This window comes from Cricetulus griseus, chromosome 5 (assembly GCF_003668045.3).
Source record: "Cricetulus griseus strain 17A/GY chromosome 5, alternate assembly CriGri-PICRH-1.0, whole genome shotgun sequence".
Lineage (NCBI taxonomy): Eukaryota > Metazoa > Chordata > Mammalia > Rodentia > Cricetidae > Cricetulus > Cricetulus griseus.
The window spans coordinates 86,077,182-86,099,792 of record NC_048598.1 but is presented as its reverse complement, the minus strand read 5'-3'; the positions used below and the strand labels follow the sequence as shown (position 1 = coordinate 86,099,792).

Below are 22,611 nucleotides of genomic sequence, written 5' to 3'. Positions count from 1 at the left end.
AAAATCTAGGACAGCATGTTGAAGGCAAGTGGAAAAAGTATATGCAGATTGAGTGTTCATGCCTATAAGATGTCTCAGGGATACTCCCTGAGCCAAGACATACGGGGTGGGCCTAGGCCCTATCCCAAAGGATATGATAGTCTCTGATGACCCCCTATGGAAGGCCTCACCCTCCCTGGGGAGCAGAAAGGATATGTGATAGGTATGGTTTTAGTTGGGAGGGTGGTAGGGGAGGGAGTGGGAACTGGGATTGAAATGTAAAACAATCTTGTTTCTAATTCAAATAAAAAAAATGGAAAAAATTTCTTATCTTTGCCCTAAAATAGGGAGTAAGGTCAGTCTGGCTGAAAAAGAGGAGGCTATTGCGGTAAGAGTATTAAGGAGTTTACAGTTAGTGTCTATGTAACTGAAATGCTTATCCCAAATTGATTTTGGCCCTTGGACGAAGCAATGTGCTGCATTTGTAGAAATGGTGACATTGGTATTTGAATTTCCTACTGAAATCTTTTCTTCTTTATAGAAAATTTGCTGGAAATCATATTGTTCAAACACAGTTAATGAATGACTTGTTGGTGGGCATTAGAGTTTCGATGACATTAGTACAGAAAGTACAAGGTCTCCAGGGTGACCTCTGCAGTGAACCCGGCTCTCCCATATGGCAGACTGTGTGTGATTTGCTGAGCATGTTCACCAGGTGTTTAAACGACGGTAAGCACACATGATGGTCATGACTGTGTGCCAGTTAGCTCTTCCAAGACATGTGATTGAGATGTTTAACCTATGTTGAAGGGACCTGAACTACATGATTGTAATGCTTTTTTTGTTTGCTTGATTTTTTTATTTTTCAAATGTATGAGTTCAGCAAGGGAGGATGAACTTTCCCCAGTTTGTGTGTGTATATATGTCGAATGTTTATTGTATACAAAAGAGAAGCACTGATACTCTCATTGTTGGAAGCCACAGACTTTAGGTTACAGAAGAAGATTCTTTAGAGTAGTTAACTGAATTTAAGAAAGACTTAGATGAGTTGAATTCCTAGTGGTATTATAGGCAGATAATCACAGTAGTTATTGACTGTGAGCACGTTTGCTTCATTCCTCCCTGTATCTCCTGTTGGTGAGAACTGTACCACTAGGAAGGCAAACAGAAGAAAAGAACTTTCTCTTCATGTGAGTATTTCAGTTAATAAATTAAAATGAAGCAACACAATGCACCTTTTGTAATACCCAGTGATTGATGTAGGTGGCATTAAGCACCAATAACCACAGAAACAAAACCAGACAAAATATGCCTCTTAGATTCTTGTAGCTACTCCCTGCCATCTTCATGAAGGGATTGAATTTGAGAATGATGCCATCTGTAGGTTAACTGCCAGTTTGCAGGAATCAGGACTGCATTGAATTAGGACAGAGAACATACCAGGAATAAGCAAACTTAGTATGCTGGTTGAAAGAAATTCTGCAAGTCAGATGGACAAGAGTTCCTCATCAGAGAATTATAACAGAGAGAGACAGAGGGTGCCTATATTGTAAGATACATAAATGACATTTAAAAAGTGATGTGCAGCTGTCCTGTCTAGAAATACATACTCATTTGTTAATGCTAATGAAGAATATAAGGAAGTCATTACTGTGAAATCAGAACAGTGTGTACTCAGAGTCTGAAAGAGAATTATGGTTTGCGTGAGGTACATGGGATAAGGAACAGGTAAGTCTCAGGGCCAGAAGCTGTTTTTTTTTTTTTTTTTTTTTTTCTGATGATGAGTTATCTTCTATAATTTATTTAACTGTATGTGTATATATATAGAATCTTTTTTTCTTAAACAAAGGGGTTTAATAGCACTTGAGCATTATAAAAAAGGTTAAATTATCCTTTCTTTTAATCTGCTATTCTGTGTGTTAATGCACAAATGAATTTAACTTTAAAAACAAAATTAAAAAATGAACAACAAAATAAAACAAAAAACCCATTGGACCATTGGCACACACCTGTAATCCCAGCACTTGGGAGGCAAAGGCAGGTGGATCTCTGAGTTTGAGGCCAGCCTGGTCTACAGAGTGAGTTCCAGGACAGCCGGGGCTACACAGAGAAGCTCTGTCTTGAAAATCCAAAACAAACCAAGCAAACAAACAAAACAACCCAAGGGGCTGTAGAGATGGCTCTGTAGTTAAGAGCACTGACTGTTATTCTAGAGGTCCCAGGTTCAATTCCCAGCGACCACTCGGCAGCTCACAACCATCTGTAACTCCAGTCCCAGGGGTTCCTACATCCTCTTTTGCTTTCTTGGACACTGTACACATAAGGTGCGTAGGCACACATGTAGGCAAAACACCCATACACATTACATTTTAAAAAATTTTTAAAAATTTAAAAATGAAAAAAAATTGGCTGGACAAGATGTCTCAGTGGGTAAAGACTTTGCCACCAAGCCACATGACCTGAGTTTGATGCTTGATCTGTTGATGGTGGCAGAGAATGGAGTCCTACAAGTTGTTCTTTGACCTCTACACACACACACACACACACACACACACACACACACACAAAAACAAAAAAAAAAGAACAAAAAAAACTCTGTTTTTTCTGGGGGTATTGTTTTAATACTTGTAACTAGGCAAAGTTACCTTAAACTTTTAGAAATTTAAAGGGAACTAAATTAGTAACTTTAAAAAAATAAGAACTTATAATTTATGTGTTTATGTCTCTGAGAGGTGTACACATGGGTTCCCAAGGAGGCCAGAAGAGGGTGTCTGACCCCTGGAGTTAGAGCTGTAAGTGGTTGTGAGCCATCCAGTGTAGGTGCTAGGAACTAAACCCAGATCCTCTCAAGAGCACCAAGTGCCTTAACCTCTGAGCCATCTCTCTAGACCCTAATTAATTAGTTACTGTCATCAAGACAGAACTCATAGACAGCTTTTCAGAGTATATTTACCCTTTTTAAAAAGGGGAATTTGGTAATCCGAGACATAAAAGAATTCGTTGAAATACAGAGAAGATACAATTAAAAACATTTTAAAATTTATTTAAATTTATGTGTATATGTCTATGGTTATATGAGTTTATGGACACCATGTCTATTTAGGTGCCTGTGGAGACTAGACTAGGACAGCGAATCCCCTGGAACCAGGCTTATAGATAATTGTGAGCCCCCATTTGGGGATGCTGGCAAGTGAGCCTGTACCCTCTGTAAGAGGAGCAACTACTCCTGACTGCTGAGTCATCTCTCTAGTCCTGATACAAGTTTAATGAGACAGTGCCATTCTTAAGTAATTTCAAGCTTTTTGTGTTAGTAAAGTGTTTAGCAGAAAACTGTATCACAAAGTTTAGAGGCAGAAGACCCAGAACTCCTGCCACTAATGTAGGACCCAGCTCTGCTTTTCTGCTGTGACAATTTTATCATATTTTATCATGTTGGTGTCTACCTATGAGCTTGCTGCCTCCTGTTTGGCATCTGTCTGCTGTAGCTGTAGGCGTTGTGTGTTTGTTCATGGCAAGAAGAAGAAGGGCCTTGCATCTTCGTTTTCTTTTCTTTCTTTCTCTGTTTCCTTTTTTTTTTTTTTTTTTTTTTTTTTTTTTTTTTTTTTTTTTTTTGATGTGTGAGTGCTCTGCATGTATCCCTGTAGGTCAGAAGAGGGTACTAGATCTCATTATAGATGATTGTGAGCCACCCTGTGGGTGCTGGGAATTGAACTCAGGACCTCTGGAAGAGCAGCCAGTACTCTTAACCACTGAGCCACCTCTCCAGCCCCAGGGCCTTGCATCATCATCAGAAAAACTGATAGACCCAAGGGACTTCTGCCTATAACCCAATGGCCTGATCCCCTCCAGTTGCTGTTTTTAGTTTCAAGGAAGGTTGTGGAAGCAAGAACCCTGCTTTTGGCTAAGCATATGGCTGCCCAAAGTCAGCTTTGTTTCCAGAGATGGAGGGCAGCAGAGTGGATATTTAATAGTTAACCTAAGGCATTCTTCTTAGTCTGAGTTGAGTAATTCTTATGACTGGAGGCAAACGTATATGTAAACAAAAAGAGGATAGCAAATCAAAATTGTCTGGTCACTTTGCTGTGCCAGCAAGGTTTCTAATTGACATTGGTGTAGATTTTTTTCACAGAGACCTGAAGATCTCTCTGAGGAAAATTGTTCATGGAATAGAAATACAAAGACATTGGTTTCGGGGAGGGGCAGGTGATGGTGTCACTGGGTATGCTAGTGGCGTAGATGTCAAGGATCAGTGTAAGATGCTGGGCAAGAGAGGAAGGAAGCTCATTCACTGAATATGTGCTTTGTTTAATCTTTCTCTTCATTTTCTTTTAAAATTTGTGACAACTTGTCTGGTATGAGTTCTTTTTTTTTTTTTTTTTTTTTTCTGTAAAGAAAGCTGAGTTCCTGGGAGTATACGTTACCTGTCTGGGATCTAGTCACCTGGGAAATGGTCAAGCTGGAAACATCTAGGACTGTCTGACTCCAAAGTACTTACTCTTTCTGCTACACCAGACTTTCTATCCTTTAATATACGATGACTGCTTCTCCCTCCCCCAATAGATGACCTGCTGCAGACTATCCAGAGCACATCGGGGCTAGCTGTTATTCTTTTTGTGAAGACCATGTTCCATCCTCCTGAAAAGCTTCCCGGGTTGGTGAGTGCATCTCCTTTTTAGAAGTCTCCTTTACCAAGAATTAGATGGACATCAATCTGTTTTAATTTAAATATTTTATTGGTTGTTATTTTATAGTTATTTATTTGTGGTGTGTGTCTGGGCACACAAGTGTCAGGGTATATGTGTGAAGGTGATTAATTCCTTCTACCGCGTGGATCCTGGGGATCAGACTTAGGTTGTTAGATTTGACATGTTTTTACCCACGAAGCCATTTCACTGGCCCTTCAATTTTTAAACTGTATAGGCTGAATTTTAAAGTTTATTTGGCACAGTTGGGATTTTTCCAGTAGCTCTTTTCTCTTATAACGATAATTCTAAATACACAAATGAAGTGGTGGGGATGATGACTGGGTAATAACAGCCATGTGTAAGTCAGTTTTGCAAAGGTTACTGCTATTAGTTTTTTGTGACTACCCTCCTAGTTTTTTGTAGGGCCATCTTTTCAGTTCTGTGTGTCAGTATGGCAAGAGATGTTTATAACATTACAACTGTGCAGTGACTAATGTCTAAACACACAGTAATAATTTTCTGGTAGTCTTTTTTTATTGAGAATAGACTTTGTAATATACTTAATCATACTTTATCATGTAATATTTTTGGTTGTGAGCTTAGCCTTTAATAGCTGAGCCATCTCTCCAGCCCTTATCATATAATACAAGAGGCATGTTTGGGCCAATTTTAGTGAATTTGGTCCCTAATGAAAGTGTAATTTTGTAATGTAGATCACAGTCTTGTGTTGGCTGCTAGCATTCTCCTCTTCTCTCACTTTGTCTAATTAAACATACATGTATTCTCAGGTCATGCAAAATAATTATTCTTGTATGCAACTGAATTCTTTTCTTAGAACTCCTCTAAAAGCATCCTCATGTTCACCTGAAGGCATTGACCTTTATGCTTCACCAGTACGTTCCTCTCAGCAAAAAGATTTATGTGCTTAGATTAATCTTTTTTCCTTTTAAAGTTAATGTAATCATTTTAATGTTTGTGGCTGTTTCATGATAACTTTTCCTGGAATATTTCTGGAAATATTTCAAGAAAGATTTGTAAGTTTGTATTTGAGATGTTTGTATATTATTACCTCTGTTGTTTTCCAGATCAGCAGCTTGCTTCTCCAATCAGTTGACTGCACCAGCATCCCTGAGTGGTTCATGAACAGCTGTAGGAGCCTGTGTTGTGCTGACGTGTCAGCATCAACTCTCTTATTCCTGTGTCAGGGAACACTTGCTATGTTGGACTGGCAGGACAGGAGCATGGGCCCAAGTGGGGAGGCTTTGCTCTTGGATACTGTGCGTGTTTTATTTACCTTGAGTTCACAGTGAGTTTTGGTTTTGTTATCTCATATTTTGTTTTGCTTATAAGACATTTGACACAACTGAGCCAACAAAGTCAATTCAATTAAATGTGGTTAGGATGAATCCTAAATTTAAATTGATAGATGAGAATAAATGAGAGAGAAAGACAAGATAATGAGAATGACAGTCGTAGGAATTACTGGTGCTGGCTAACCTAGTGAACATTTCTGACGTTCAGTATCTATGCTAGCTTATTTGTTTGTTGTTTTGAGTCAGTGTCATGTTACCTTGAACTTACTTTGTGGCCAAGGCTGATTTTGAACCCCTGATCTTCCTGCCTGCCCTCCCTTAACAGGTGTACACCACTACACCCAACTTATGCTAGGATTAAAATTTTTATTTTTTATTTATTTATGTGCATCTGTATGGTGGGTATTTGCGTGTGTGTGAAGTGCCATGGAGACCAGAAGAGGGCAGTGGAGCTCTTGGTACTGGAGTTTCAGGTGGTTGCGATCTGCCTGATACAGATGCTGGGAACTGAACTTTGGACCTCTGAAAGAGCAATATTTGCTTTTATCTACTGAGCTATCTTTCCAGCCCATGCTACCATTTTTAAAAACTTAAAAATTTGGGTTTAGGGATGGTAGAACACATGACCCTATTTTCAGTTCTTAGAGTTGTACCAAGCCAAAGTAAACAACAGAAACTTTTATAAAAATGCCTGAGTATAAAACGCTTTTAAGATTCACGAGTTTCATAAATCCCAGGTAATCTAATGTGTTCTTCACATGGAAAGTATAAAACTTAGTTTGCTGGATGACTAAGTTGAGGTTTAGACACTCAGTGCTCACTTACGAGCATGCTATAGTAAGTTCTTCACAGAGCTGAGCTTCTTGGGTGTTTTGCCATTGTGGATGGAATGATCATGTACTTGAAAGCAGGCTTAGCTATGAAAGGTGCTTGTGGCCAAGCCTGATAATCTGAGTTTGATTCATTGAACTGACATTCTAGAAGAAGACTGACACCTGCATGTTTTCCTATGCCCTTAGCACACATGTGGGCTCACACACTAAATAAAGAAATGCATGTATGTGATAAATGTTTTAAAGTCAGACTATGAATACAGCCTAATGGTAATAATCGTTACTACCGAAATAAGCAAAAATGTCTAAAATGATTTTTACAGGCTGGAGATAAAAATTCACAAATGTAAGGTATACAATTCTATTTCTTTAGTATGTTTATGGAGTTGGACAACCATCACCACAGCCAGCCTCAGAGTGCTCCCATCTTCCTGGATGGTCATGGTGGTGTCGTTGGGAGGCAGAGGTAACAAGATGAGTTTGAGTGTAGCCTAGGTCACCTAGTGAGACTTTGTCTTAAAATAAATTTCATCATCCTAAAACAGCAGACACCCCAAGACCAGTCTTTCCTAGCTGGGCCCTCAGACTATTTTAAAATCCCCAGGAGAGGCAAGGGAGATGGCTCAGTGGGTAGGAGCACTTGCTGTGTATGCATGTGGACCTGAGTTCAAATCTCAGGCACCACATGTGCTTTTACTGCCAGCATTAGTAAGGACAGTAAATCCTGGGAGCTCTCTGGTCAGCAGCTGTCCTAGCTGCAATAGCCAGCTTGTAGTTCAGTAAGAGACCCTGCTCAAGGAAGTAAGGTAGAGAGCTATAGAAGAAGACACCCCACATCTTCTTTTGGTCTCTGTGCATGCATCCTCACACTCACACACTCACACACACAATTTAAAATACTCATGAAACCATCATCACAGTAAAAATAGTATTTCATTTATTTTTAAATGTTTCCTTGTATTCATTATTTAATTTTTTGTAAAGTAAAAAGATTCATGTGAGCATTTGTCTTTCAGTTTGGCCTTATTTATAATTTTGTGGTTGTAAATTTCATTGAATTTTCTGTTCATTCTTTGTATTTAAAAGTTGTGATGTCTGTCTAATTTCTTTTACTAGACAGTTTATAATAAGTTGTGTCATGGTTTATTTTTCTCCAGGATTAAGGAGTCAACACTAGAAATGTTCCTGTCTAGAATCTTGGCCTCTTGGACCAATTCAGCCATACAAATCCTTGAATCAAGTTCCCCAAACCTAAAGGCCTCTCTGAATGGGGATTCGAGCATAGCTAGGAGACTTCTGGAATATGTCTATACACACTGGGAACATCCATTGGATGCTCTGAGACACCAAACCAAAATTATATTCAGAAATCTTCTGCAAATGCACCAGCTCACTATGGGAGGGGCCGATTCAGTCACTGACCCTTTCTTTCTGGAATTGACTAAGAGTCTTCTGAAACTAGAATGGCATATTAAAGGGAAGTACTCATGCCTTGGCTGTTTAGTTGAGAGTATTGGAGTTGAACATATTTTGTCAATAGATAAAACTATTCCATCTCAAATCCTAGAGGTGATGGGAGACCAGTCATTGGTACCTTATGCAAGTGACCTCTTGGAAACCATGTTTAAAAATCATAAGAGCCATTTGAAGTGCCAGACTGTCACCAACACTTGGATGGATGAGTGGCATGAGACTTGGGTTTCTCCTCTTCTGTCTATACTATGTGGAGGAAACTTGGATCAAAAGTCTTACGTAATCGATTACTACTTGCCAAGGTTACTGAATTACAGCCCGGAAAGCCTGCAGTATATGGTGAAGATTCTTCAGGCATCTATTGACACTGAAACTGGTGAGAAATGTTTGTTTTAGTCATTTCTATTTAGGATACATAAAGTAGGTCCCTATGTGGACTCCTGTCATCTCCTAGTAAGTGCTAAAGAATGCTACTAATGGTGGCCACTTCAAATTGAAACAGATTTGACTTTCCATAGCAGAGTGGTGTTTTTGGCTGAAGTGCTTTTGCCAACCCAAGGAGTGATTCCAGTTATAAGGTTTTGTTTTTTAAAAGATTGATTTTCATGTATATGAATCTGTGCTTTCTTCTGTATATGAGCAACACTTGTGTTCCTTGTGTCTTTGGAGGTCAGAGTAGGGCTGTCATTGGATTCCTTGGAATGGAGTTATGGATAGTTGTCAGCTGCCATGTGGGTGCTGGGAATTGAACCTGGGTACTGGGGGGGCGGGAGCAATCAGTGCTCCAGCCCCTAGTTACAAGGTTTTTAATTTATTATTTTGTTCTTAATCTAGAGTAATAGTGTATGTATTTTATATAATTTTTTTTACCCAGGTGATTGAGGTAGCAATTAAAAATGCTTTTGGCAGGCTTAATAAAAACAGGTGAGTTTCACAATTAAAAAAAGAACTATGTAGTTATTTAGAGTAGGGAGAACATGCCACTGAAACTTAGGAGTGCTAAAGGAGTCATGGTTTATAATGAATGTGTAGTTATATGTGGTGGTATATGTATCTAATTCCAGCACTTGGGAGGAAACAGGGACAGGAGGATTGCTTCCAGTTCAGAGCCAGTTTAGTATACATAGTAAGTTCTAGGTAGGCCATGACTGCAGGAAATATATAGATAGATGGTTAGATTAAAAATGAATATACAATTATAACTGTGAACATGGAAATCTCATCATTTTAAACTTGGTTCTGAGAGGAAATTTTGATTTCTGTACACAAAACCAGTGTGCTCTTTAATAATCTGTAGCAGTTGTTCTTGCATTTTTGAGAGAGCACCTGACATTAGTTTGTATTTATTTTGTGTAAGTTCTCCTGTGAGCCTCAGCTTCCTGTGCTGTGTCAGAGCAAAGCTTTGCTAGAGGGTGAAGTCAGGAAGTCCTTGTGGTCCATGTCTTATGTTCTTTATAAATGAGAACAACTCCAAAATGCATGCTGAGGGCCAACGTTTATTTTCAAGGAAATAATATTCTTTGAACTAGTACAGTGTTTCTACTATTTTTGTGTAATTATTTTAACTTTTCTCTACTTTATTTTTTTCTTCTAATTCACGTAATGGTAGATTTTTTTTTTTTAAAGTTTTAAGGTCAAAAGTAAAAGTATTAGAGAATTAAGTTGTGATTTCTTTATACTAATAAGATAATTACACTTACTTGAAATTATTGGCACAAACACTTATTTTCATTCATTTTTATTTTAGAATAAGCACTTTAATTCATGTTAGAATTTAGTTTAAAATTTAATGTTAATTGGAAAATAAAAGTTGGCAAGTTGTAGTCATTGCATAGCACAGGAATGGTCTTTGCTATTGTGCTTTCCAGACAAAAACAGTCTTTTCCCCTCTTAGGGTCTTATAATCGAAGAGGGGCTCTGGGAGCTTTGATGGCATGTCTACGAACAGCTAGAGCTCATGGACATCTTCAGTCTGCCACTCATGCCTGGGAGGATCTTATGTGCGGTACAAGGATAAAGCAAGGCTTAATTCACCAACACTGCCAAGTAAGGAAACTTCTGTTGCACACATTAGTCCCTGATAGCCGATCCCTTTAGCAGTCCTGCTAGGGGCCCCTAAATTGTTATGCTAGTGGAGAGTGGCATCCTTGTATGCAGTCTGTGCAGTGTGTAGTTGGGAGCACGGACAGCTTACGTAAAGACCCTGCAGCTCTGATGGATGGTGTGGATGTCAGTATGCGTTAGTAAGGAAGGGGCTTTATCTGGAAGGGCTTGAAGAGCCTGATCCTGGTAGGTGGTGGCTGGTTAGGAAGTGGAGAGTTAGAATAGCACACAGAATGGAAGCAAAAGCTCATGTTTGGTAAAGATCTAGTGCTACCCTGGTGACTTCATTGGTTCCCAGTTATCAATTGAATAGGTCTGTTCATTGGTTATCAGTTGTGTCAGAGATGAAGTTCTGGAGGAGCAAAAGGAAGCCAGGAGCTAGGCTAGTGTGAGCTGGACGTGAGCCAAACTTATTTACGAAGCACTCAACTCCATCCTTCGTAAATAAGTTTGGCTTGTGAATGTACATAAGCCTCAGTTTACACATGTGACGACAGTTTTATAAGAAGTAACTGCAAGGTGTTTTGGATTAAGAAACCTTTCTGAGGTATATGTGAGCAACATGAAGTTTACTTTTGTCTTTGGCAGCTTACACCAATATCACACATTTGAAGTATTTTACACTTTTCTTTCATGGGAAAGTTGACATGTTATTTGGTATATTTTAGGTGCGGATCGATACGCTAGGCTTGCTTTGTGAAAGCAATCGGAGCACAGAAGTGGTCTCTATAGAAGAGATGCAGTGGGTGCGGTTCTTCATCACATACAATCTCAACAGCCAGTCTCCAGGGGTGCGGCAGCAGATTTGCTCACTCCTTAAAAAGGTAGAATTTTGCATCAGAATGGGAAAGTAGTAATTGCTCCAAAAGTTGCTTTTTTAAGGGCGAGTGTGGAATGGTTGTGGTATTGGGCTGTGTCTTCATAGCTCCAGTGTCTTCTCTGAGTTCATCAAGTTTACATGTGGGATTAAAATACCTCACAGAGCTGGGTGGTGCTGGTGCACGCCTTTAATCCCAGTACTTGGGAGACAGAGACAGACGGATGATGACGGAGTTTCTGTGCTGCCTGGTCCCGCAGCTGTTTAGTCCCAAATAAACATACAGAGACTTATATTAATTATAAACTGTTTGGCCAATGGCTCAGCTCTGTCTTAATTATTAACCCATTTCTATTAAACTATGTATTGCTGCAAGGCTGTGGCTTACCTGTAATGTTCTGTCTGGCATCTTACTCCTTTGGTGGCTACATGGCGACTCCCTTTTGACTCCTCCATACCTTCCTCTTCCCAGAATTCTCCTAGTCTGGTAGCCTCATCTATACTTCTGCCTGGCCACATCCTGCCTGTCCATTGGCCAAAACAGCTTTATTCATCAACCAATAAGAGAAACATATATTCACAGCATACAGAAAGACATCCTCCATCAGGTGGATCTCTGTGAGTTTGAGGCCAGGTTGGTCTACAGAGCAAGTTCTAGGATAGCCAAGGCTACACAGAGAAACCATATTTCGAAAAACTAAAAGAAGGTTTTAAAATCCAGCAGAGAAAGTTCTTTCATTTGGGTGTAAAATAACAAACAGTCCAACCCTGAACTCTTTACAAGTATAACTTTGAAACATTTATTTAGGGACAGGTGTGTATACTGGGGTCTGGTTATGGAGGTCACAGAGAGTTTGCAGGAGTTGATTCTCTCCATCTGCTGTGAGGATCCTGGGAATAGACATAGGTCATCAGGCCTCTTGGCAGACATCCTTACTCACTTGGTTGTCTCTCACCTGCCGAAGCATTTTTTTCTTTTTTTGAAAGAAAAACAAAGTCTAGCATTGGGGTTCTTGGAGCATGGGTGGTTTGAAGAAGGCATAGGTGGCAGGGAAGGAAGCACTTTCATTTGTAAGTACCTTGTGGAATGGTAATTTCATGAGTAGCTAATCTTGAATCATTTGTATAACACATCTGTGGAAGGAATTGGTAAGGTATAGAAATGACTGTATCCTCTTCAGGGTCACACCAGTTTAAAGGAAATGGGAAAACTGGTTTGATTCTGATTGCAGTAATATGTTGTTTTTGGTAAAACTATAAAATGTTAATTTTATGTCAGAAAAAAAAACAGTAGATTTCAAAATTTGAAAACCCAGGCACTCCGTTAGCTTTAAATTGTCCCTGCAGGCTGGTGTTTTACTGTGTGGTTTACATATTCTTTTAAATATCTTTTTCTCCTTAAAAGTTATTTTGTAGGATACAAGAAAGTTCTCAGGTACTTTATAAATTGGAGCAAAGGAAATCTGCACCTGACTCAGAGAGTGGGTCCAGCAGCGAGCGGCCTCCGGTATCTTTACAGCAGTATAAGGTAGGTGACGTGCTAGACACACACGCTCCAGAGCCAAACTGTGGAAGCACTGGAAGGCAACAAACAGAAATCTCTTGGTGAACTGTGGCTTTGTGTTTTTTTCCTGGACATGCTGGGTGTTACACATTCTTCCCCTGCCTGGGTACTCCCTCCACTGGAGGTAGCCTGAGTTGTAGAACCAGTCCAGTACTTGAGGATTGTGACAGAATGACATATCTGGGGTCACCTCAGTTGCTTACTTCTTGTAGGGCCAGTTTACTGATTTCTTTGACATTTGCTTATTTGCTACCGCTAAAGTCTACCTCTTCTCAGGGCAGAAGACTGTGCTTATGGCTGTGGCTCAGATAGACTGCGAGTGTGTGTGTGGGTGTGTGTGTGCGTGCCCTCTGAGGTCATTGCTGGACTTGAGGACACATAATGCCATTGCCTCTTTCTGAAAACAGTGACATGGCATTCACTGAAATGTCACTTAAGCCATTAAAAGCCTGTTATATGGATTGATACTCTAAATTTTTACTAAAGCTTGTGTTTTAGTTTTTGCTTAGATACTCCTTTTTCCCTCCCTAGAGACAAGGTCTCCCTGTGTAGCCCAGGCTAGCTTTAAACTGTGGTCCTCCTGTCTTAGTTTTCCCAGAGATATAAGTATGGTCATGTGTGCCATGTCTGACAGACACAGTTTTTTGAACATTAGAGACTTAATCGAAGTCAGTCTTGTGCTTATGATCATTTCTTATAACTGTTGACAGTCTGTGGCTTTTGGAGGTTATGGCCTTTGCCCCGTGTTACCATCATCATACTGGTGGGTGCCGTGTAGTGTGTGATATGCCCAGTGCCAATTATACAACAAGTACTGAGGAAAAAGGGGAGGCTGTTAGTTGGTAAAGATGTCTTTTAGGGTAGCAGAGTTGATTTCTTACCTAAACAACCGCTCCTAATGTCTAGAGTACTTTCAAACTTATCAAACACCGTGTACCTATGTTTTCATTTAGTCTTTTATAGTAAGGCTATGGGTTAAGCTGTCTCATTCCCATGTAAGGTTAAGGACCTCAGCTTCTGGAAGCACCTAGTAGTGCTGTCCATGGGCTCACATAAATGAGGGCTGGTAGGCGAGGGAGAGATGAGAAGGCCTTGGAGAAGTGAATTTACTTGTAAGTAAATGTGGCATGTGGAATGCAGGAGTGGCAAGGACTGAACATAGAAAACCTAGTGGAAAATGCTATTTGGGATCTTACTAGGAGCTATAAGTTAACTATTCGGGCATGGGCTGGGGATGGAGCTCAGTTGGTAGAGGGCTTTCTTAGCGTGCATAGAGCCATGTGTTGGATCCCATCCTGGGTGTGGGTGTAGCATACAGATATGTGGCATCCATAAGCTGGGTGTGGTGGCACATGCCTGTTGTCTCAGCACTTACTAAGTGGAAGCAGGAGCATCAGAAATTGAAGGTCACCCTCTGCTACATATCTAGTTAGATCTTTGTATAAACTGTGTCATGGTCCATTTAGTGGTCTGTATTGTCCCTTTCTTTGTTTACTCTAAAACTTTGGAAAGCTGCGTATCTCTGATGCTTACCTGAAGGCTTCTGTCTGGAGAAGTGAGGGTTCATAAAACCCAGCACAGACAGGGCCTGAACAGATCTTGTTTTTTTTTTTTTTTTTAATCTCGCTGAATCTTTAAAGACAGGTTTATTGAGGTCATGATATAGTTGGTGCCTGAAGTATTTCCCTGTTGTGTTGTTGTGTCAAATGCCGAGGGAGGCTACTTTGGAAAGGATAGAGGTTCTGAAGAAGAATGTTAGTGGCTGGAAAGGTCAAACAGCAGAGGTGAGGGCTCCCTGCCCATGACATGAGATAGCAGAGCAGTGGTATTGTGTGGGAGGAGCTTGTGTTTAAGAGTAAAGGCAGGAGAGCAAGCTGAGAGAATAACCCTGGAGTGGAACAGCCACCCCCATGGAAAATGGTTTAAAAGTAACTTGATCCACTCCTGACAGAATGAGTCAGTTCTGAGGGGTGAAGTTCCTAGACCTAATTACCTTCCACTTTGCCCCTTAATTCTCATACTGTCCCACTAGGGGTCAGACTTGAAGCATATGAGTCTTTAGGGGATAAACTGTCCAAACTCTAGTAGGTGCCAAGCTGAATAATTAAACAGCTAGGACAGCTTCAAAAGAGCCCTTCAGTCTTTAAGTAAATGTAACAAAAGCACTTACTCCTAAAGGAACACCTAACTAACTGCCAGTTAACTCAATCATACTTAATTGTAATTTGTTTTTAATTTTAGAATTTCATGTCATCTGTTTGCAACATTCTTTTTGAAGCATTGTTTCCTGGATCTTCCTACTCAACTAGGTTTTCAGCTCTAAGCATTTTAGGATCAGTGGCTGAAGTGTTTGCTGTCTCAGAAGGTAAGCTTCAGCAATGTGTGGGAAGTGTACACTTGGTCAGCGTTTTGTTGTCTTTTTGTAAACGCCTTTTTAATACACGCATAGCTCTCATTTGTACGTAATGAAAGTACTAGTAAAGGGCAGGTGAGAAAGAAACTGTCTCCTCTTTCTGCTAGATGTCTGCTAGACACATTGCCACGTTTCATGGATCCTCGTGGTTTTACCACACCAGGACTTCCCGGACCTCAGTGCCACATTTGTTTGTGCTGTTATAAGAAAGGGCTTCATCTGTTAAGTCTAAAATGAAAACCATAATGGCTTATCTTATATCTAATAAAAAGATAAATGAGCCTTTGTGGTTAAAATGTGGTTTCTCATGTATGCCATCTACATTTTCAGAAATTACATGCTATAGAACAAAAAACATTGCATGACAACCAATTAAATTATCTACATGATACGTCTAAGTTGATTCCAGAGTAAAGAAACTATGAAGAAAAAGTGTAATTCTATAATTAGTAAAAAGATTGAAGCAGTCATCAAAAACATCTAGCCTCTGGGTATGATGATATGTACTTTTAATTCTAGCACTTGAAGGGCTGAGATGGGGGATCTCAAATTAGAAGCCAATCTGCTCTACCTAGCCAACACCCTGTCACACAGCAAATAAACAATCAAAGTATTCTAACAAAGCAAAATACAGGACAAGTGGCTTTACTGGTAAATTCCACCAAATATTTACAGTTTTTCCTTCTCAGTCTTTCCCAAAAAATGCAGAGGGGGGTGACCTCCTGACTCATTGTACAAAATTCATAGAAAAGCAAGTAAGGCTTGGAGGAGGGCCATCCGGGTGGTTCAGTGGTCTGTTCCAAGCCTGCCTGCCTGACATCAGTCCCTGAGTATTTGGAGGAGGGGCAGCAAGATCACTCAGTGGTCTGTGCCAAGCCTGACTATCTGAGATCAGTCCCTGATACCCATGTGGTGGAAGGAGAGAACTGACTCCCATAGGTTATCCTCTGACTTCTACATGTGCAGCCTGGCATGTGTGTGCACAGGCCCCAATAAATAAATGAATAAGTGCAATAAAAAATTAAAGGTAAAGGCTCTGAAAACTGTAGACCAGTATCTCTTATGAACACAGATGCAGAAAACCTCAAAAAAATACTACAGCAAACAAAACTCATCAGCATATTAGAAATATTGAACACAGGTATAGATGGAGGTTTCTTTCCCTCCTGGTCCCACAGCTTCTTTGCCCCAAATAAACACATAAAGACTTATCTTGAGTATAAATGTTTGGCAGATGGCTTAGGCTTCTTATTGGCTAGCTCCATCTTAATTACTAACCAATTTCCATTAATCTATGTATTGCCACAAGGCTGTGGCTTACCCATAATCCGGAATGTTTATTCCTTCAGCAGCATGGCTTCTCTCTCCCTCCTCTCCCCAGCCGCCTTCTGGTCTCGTAGCCCCACCTATGCATCCTCCTGGTTACTAGCCAATCAGTGTTTTATTCATCAACCAGTTAAGAGAAACACACACACACACACACACACACGCACGCACGCACGCACGCACGCACGCACGCACGCACGCACGCACGCACGTGTATATATCCCGTCATCTCCTTTTTTTCTATCTAAATAAAAAGAAAGATTTTAACTTTAACGTAGTAATATTATATATAACAAAACAGTTATCAAGGAAGAACTATGGTTCATTAAAATTTGGCAAAATTTAAAGAAAATATTCTGTCATCTATCCTGTCTTTGTGAGTCTAAAGTTTTATATGTAACATCTTTTATCATAACTAAGGAAAACCATAACTATCTGTTTTCAACTCTTTAAAGACCACAGAAGGATAATATATAAACTCTAGAATTGAAAGAGATATCTCATTGCCTGGACAGTCACCCAAAGTTCCTCTGTAATGTTGGAGCATCCATTTTTAGCCCATAGGCCTAGTGTGTCTGGCAGACTTCTCAGTGAAGCAGGAAATTTTACACTGTCCACCTGTATTGGTAATTTGTCAGTCATTTTTCTCTGTGTTCTGCAGAATGTCTGGCAGACTCTTCCATGAAGCAGGAACCCTTCAGGACTGTCCCATCTTGTTTTGGCAAATTCAGCAGTCACTTTCCTGTGTGTCCAGTTTGGACAGCATACAGTCAAACATTCCAGGCAAGAGCAGTTTCTTGCCCAAATGGCTGGTCTTGCCTTGTTGAAGGCAAACTTCATAATGAATTTCTTCAATGCCCATCTTCCTCTCTGAAGTAATTGGTATTGCTAGGAGCAGTTGTGTCTCATTCTCATGAAAAACCCTAAACCATTTTGAATGCCATATTCTGTAGGTCTTTGAAAGGTTTGAAGAATATCTATCCATTTGAAATATATCTCTGTATATCTAGAAAACCTAACTGACCATACATTTTGATTATTATAGGTGATTATCTATAATCTGTATTTAATTTTATATTATATTTTTAAATGAGCTGTATAAACAATACCTAAACAAGAGGTGAAATATATCTATAACAAATTGACCTTAAATTTGTTATCAGTAAATCAAAATCCATACCAATACAAAGTATTAATTTTTATATCATATTCTCCTTTTTTTTCTTAGAAGGAGATTTCATTAACCATTTATAGTCAACCCCATTTAAATAAAAAACATTTATAAACAATATTTGCGAATTTGGGCATAGTTCTCTCCAAACTTTGTGCTGCTGTTTGGTGTTGTTGTCAATTTCATGGGGATCCTTAGAAAACTCAGAAACCTGCCCAAATTCTGGCTGTAGTGGTCCATGAGGCTGCATGATCTCAGCTGTTTTGGATGTTGGATCACCTGGGCCAGTGCTTCAGGGGTTCTTGCTTCATAAAACCATATTAGTCTGGAAGGAATCCACAACTTTTTATTTTCTGTGGAAACAAAAGCAAGAATCTCTTTTCTAAAGTAATAGTCCTTAGACTTAAATTTAGAATTTAAAATATGTGAGTTGGATTAATCTAGCAGCATATATAATGCAATGTCTTTTTAGCAGCTGTTGCTCTTTCCTCAGCAATTAAACAATTTAAAGACAACTCAATAACATACAGTATCCAGACTCTGTATTTTTCCTCTTTATGTGGCTTTATTACTCTATTTCTTTTACTTTTATTTTTTGTTTTTTGAGACAGGGTTTCTCTGTGAAATTTTGGCTGTCCTAGAATTCACTCTGTACACCATGCTGGCCTTAAAATCACAGAGATCTGCTTGCCTCTGTCTTCCTAGTGCTGGGATTAAAGGCGAGTGCCAGAACACCAAGCTACTCTTATTTCTTTTTTAAGGACTTTATCCTTTTTCTTTTTTCTCCAAACCTATGTATATTTTAAAACACACCGTAAACTCTTTAGAGGTTTTTTCTTCATCTGAAACTGTCTTTACTGTGTATCTCTATCTTTTTCTGTCCACATGAGTCTTATCAGCTAAACAACATGGCTAAAATTAAAACAGACGTTTTAGCTGCTGGCTTTCCAACATGGTGGGGGTACATTTACCACCAGCACTGGGATCTGTGCTCACTGCTTCCGTCTGTGCATGCTGCTGGCTGCTCATAAACACCATTTAATTGTTTGGTAGCAGAGTTTCTTAAAAGAGCCTTGGGTTTTTGCTGCTAACACTGAATTAGGAAGCCTCTCTTAAAGGCGCCTCGAGTCTCTGCTTGTCTCTAGCAAACAGAGCCCACTGGAGAAAATGCTGCTACTAAGAAGCTGTGCTTGGCTTTGTTCTTTTGTTTTAAAATCCTTTTTTAAGCTTTTTATCAGGTTTTATGTGGAAATTCTTGCCCCAAGTTGGTAGCGCCATTTGAAGATGAGGTTTCTGTCCTGCCTGGTCCCACAGCTGCTTTACCCCAAGTAAACACACAAAGACTTACCTTAATTATAAATGTTTGGTGGGTGGCTTAGGCTTCTTATTGACTAGCTCTGTCTTGATTATTTACCCATTTCTATTAATGTATGTATTGCCATGAGGCTGTTTCTTGCCCGTAATCCAGCACACAGGGCTGGAGAGATGGTTAAGATGGTTAAGAGTATTTCTTGCTCTTGTAGAAGACCCAGGATCTATTGCTGGTATCCACATGGAAACTCAAAACCATCCATAATTCTAGTTCCAGGGAATTTTCTACCCTCTTTTGACTTCTGTGGGCACTAGGAACGTATGTGGTACACATACATTTATATAGGCAAAACACTCATATACATAAAATAAAAAAATGACTTAAAAAATGTGTACAGCCAGGCAGTGGTGGTGCAGGCCTCTAATCCCAGCACGTGGGAGGCAGAGGTAGGTGGATCTTTGTAAACTCAAGGCCAGCCTGGTCTACAAATAGAGTTCCTGGATAGCCTGCTTCCAGGTTGTTACACAGAGAAACCCTGTCTCAAAAACAAACAAGCAAACAAAACAATGTACCCTCCAACCGTGTGGTCTTTATCCCAGGAATTTGGGATGGGTCAAAATAAAATGATTATAGGATGTGTCATGCTTGTCATTTTGTGTCAGCTGATTTTGGATTTAAGATTTTGGATCTTTAAAAGATTTATTTTTATTATATGTATATGAATGTTCACCTGCATGTTTATATATGTACGTCTTCTGTATTTCTGGTGTCTACCAAGGCCAGAAGATGGCATTGAGTTCCCTGGGACTGCAGTTACAGATGGGTGTGAGATACCAAGTGGGTGCCGGGAACCAGATCTGGGTCTTCTACAAGAGCAGCAAGTGTTCTTAACTACTGAGCCATCTTCCTAACACCGTGAAGTTTTTAAAAACATGTGTTCCTAAATTTATTTTTTCATTTTTAGTTTAAAAGTATCTGAGAGATCTTCATGTCTTTTGAAAGAAAATAAAACTGTTTATTTATTTAAATTTTTTTCGAGATGAGGTTTCTCTGTGTAGCTTTGGAGCAGCTTTGGAGCCTGTCCTGGTACTCGCTCTAGAGACCAGGCTGGCCTTGAACTCACAGAGATTGACCTGCCTCTGCCTTCTGAGTGCTGGGATTAAAGGCATGCGCCACCACTGCCCAGCTAAGAATATAATGTTTTTTGTTTGTTTGTTTGTTTGTTTTTGTTTTTTCGAGACAGGGTTTCTCTGTGTTGCTTTGGAGCCTATCCTGGCCCTCACTCTGGAGACCAGGCTGGCCTCGAACTCACAGAGATTCACCTGCCTCTGCGCCACCAATGCCCTGCAGAATATAATGTTTATAAGTCTTAAAAATGTCTGTTTTGGAGGGAGGAGGATCTGGACTGGAATGTAAAAAGTAAATTAATAAAAAAAAAAGGGGGGAAAAAACAAAACAAGAAACCCAAAACTGTGTTTCATATTAGTAAAGCTGTAGTACCTTACCCATTTGAGGAGATGCAGTTTATGCTGCTGTGCATACATGATGTACACTGTGTAAGGATGGAGTGACATCTTACTGTGGATGAAGCAGGAAGTATGAAGTTCTGTACTGATCTTATATAAAGACGTGTCCAGATTACTTTGGACAGCTATTTATTTATTTATTTTTGTCTTTATTGTTGTTGTTGATTTTTGTTTTGTTTTGTTTTGTTTGATTCAATTTTAAATGATTTTCCTCTATTTAAAATTTTGAGGTAACATCCAACCAGTGTATCAGCTGAGTCATGATATCGATGCTGGCCGTTTCCAGATACTAATGGAATGTTTTACTAGTACTTTTGAAGAAGTGAAAACCTTAGCATTTGACCTTCTGATGAAGCTATCGTCGGTAACAGCCAGACAGTTCCAGGTATTTGGACTTTACCTATCTATATAAATGAGTATGTATGTAGAGCTTTTATTTTAGCTTAGATAAAGCTGTCAGAATTATCTTAGCTCTTTGCCTCCTTAGGTCTTTTGAGTATTTCTTTCAGTTTCTATCTGTCTCTGGTCCAGCAAAGTTAGGAAATTGTAAAAATCCACATCACTGAGCTATACTTTTTTAAATTGCTTCGATGGAAACAGGTATAGGAGGCAGTAGGTTTTGCTGTTTACAAGATTATTGGTAGATTTCAGTTATGTGGTCTCCATAGTTCCCTTGGTCTTGTAATATTTGCTCAAAACATATCACTTACAGTAATTTTGAGGTTTTAAAGATAATCTCCCTGATTAGTAGACTGAGAAGCTGAGTGTAAATGAGGTAGATAATGTGTTTCTGGTCTTCCAATAAGCAGTAGCTAAACCGAGACTGAAACCTCAGAATATTTGAGGTTAGCAGCAGTTCTCTGCAGAGGTGTTTGGCCCCAGCCTGCTCCCTGACACTGCTTTTTCTGCCTCAGTGTAGGAAACAGAGATGGGATTAGGAGCAAAGGCACGGTGTAGGGTAGGTCTGCAGGGACACCTAGCAGGCACTGTTCTCTTCCCTGTAATCTATTCTGGGCTTGTGTGCTCACCAGGAGCATAGCGTCTATAGAGCTTTGTTAGCACATTCCAGTAGCACTCTTCAGAGGCCAAGGGGCCTGCGGGGTGCTGCAGCCGTTGGTTTATATTTAGGGTATGCCGTGTAGCCTTATATCATCTTACAGGTGTGGGGCTTAGAGGAGCAGTGCCAGCCAAGACAGCACCATGTTGTTGTTTCTGTGTCTTTGGTATGGCATTGCAGGGTCCAGGTTAGGACCAGGTTAGGAATGGCTGCCCAGGATCTGTCTGTGTCCAGTTTTCCTGGTGCCTCAGTGAGCAGAAGGTTCTTTGCTGCCCACACTGCTAAACTCTTGTGCCCTATAGAGTTTAAAAAACGACTTTTCTCATGTTAGCACAATCTCCCTTACTGTTGGTCACATGTAGCCTTTTATGTAGATTATCTATGATTCATTCCTTTCAGAAAATGCTGAGAGGATCTGGAGTGAGAAGATAAAGTATAGAAAGAACTGGTTCTGACGGAGCCTGTGAAGGGGCTCTGAGAGGACCCCTGCCATAGAGATGCTGTGAGATTAAGAAATGTCTGCCCCACGTGGTTTAAGTTAGGATCTTGGTTATAGTGTCTGGTCCTGTTGCGTGTTAGTAAAATGGTCATGGACATAAATATTTAAGATTTTATAATAGGGCAGGCAAGATGGCTCAGTAGGTAAAGGTGCTTGTCACTGAGCCTTATAATCTGGTTTTGGTAGGGGGAAACAGTTCTAGTTGTCCTCTGACCTCCATGTGAGCACCATAGCATGTGCAAGTCCCTTTCATGTCCCTGCCCCCAAATAAATAAATGTAATTTAAATAAAAGAATCCATTTAAAGAAAGTTTTGAAAATGTTGGTTATATATTTCCATAGTCCTGTGTATCCTATGTCGTACATCATGTTTTGAACAGTATAAGTTAACATTTAAGTATTCCTTGAGTACTAACTAGCTTAACCTCTCTAGTCCCTTGTGTATAATATATGTTCATGATGGCATGTCTTTCTCATATATTTAATACTCGTCTGGTTTTTTACCCATCTTTCTGTGGGGCTACCAACCCTACATCTTTAT

The 22,611-nt window shown here is 39.8% G+C and overlaps 1 protein-coding gene across 6 annotated transcripts in view; it reads left to right on the top strand.

Annotated features, from left to right (window-relative positions):
• Positions 1 to 22,611, top strand: part of Thada (THADA armadillo repeat containing) — a 293,342-nt gene that overhangs the window by 9,203 nt on the left and 261,528 nt on the right. For 4 of the 6 annotated variants that reach the window (XM_027417930.2, XM_027417926.2, XM_027417927.2 and 1 more), the window contains exons 8-17: positions 521 to 708; positions 4,540 to 4,634; positions 5,750 to 5,970; positions 7,184 to 7,276; positions 7,968 to 8,659; positions 10,178 to 10,329; positions 11,055 to 11,210; positions 12,609 to 12,731; positions 15,009 to 15,132; positions 20,746 to 20,900. In XM_027417930.2, coding sequence (XP_027273731.1) covers positions 521 to 708; positions 4,540 to 4,634; positions 5,750 to 5,970; positions 7,184 to 7,276; positions 7,968 to 8,659; positions 10,178 to 10,329; positions 11,055 to 11,210; positions 12,609 to 12,731; positions 15,009 to 15,132; positions 20,746 to 20,900 — 1,999 coding nt within the window. The remainder of the gene's footprint in view (positions 1 to 520; positions 709 to 4,539; positions 4,635 to 5,749; positions 5,971 to 7,183; positions 7,277 to 7,967; positions 8,660 to 10,177; positions 10,330 to 11,054; positions 11,211 to 12,608; positions 12,732 to 15,008; positions 15,133 to 20,745; positions 20,901 to 22,611) is intronic. The other 2 variants (XM_027417928.2, XM_027417929.2) reach the window with 1 other exon arrangement.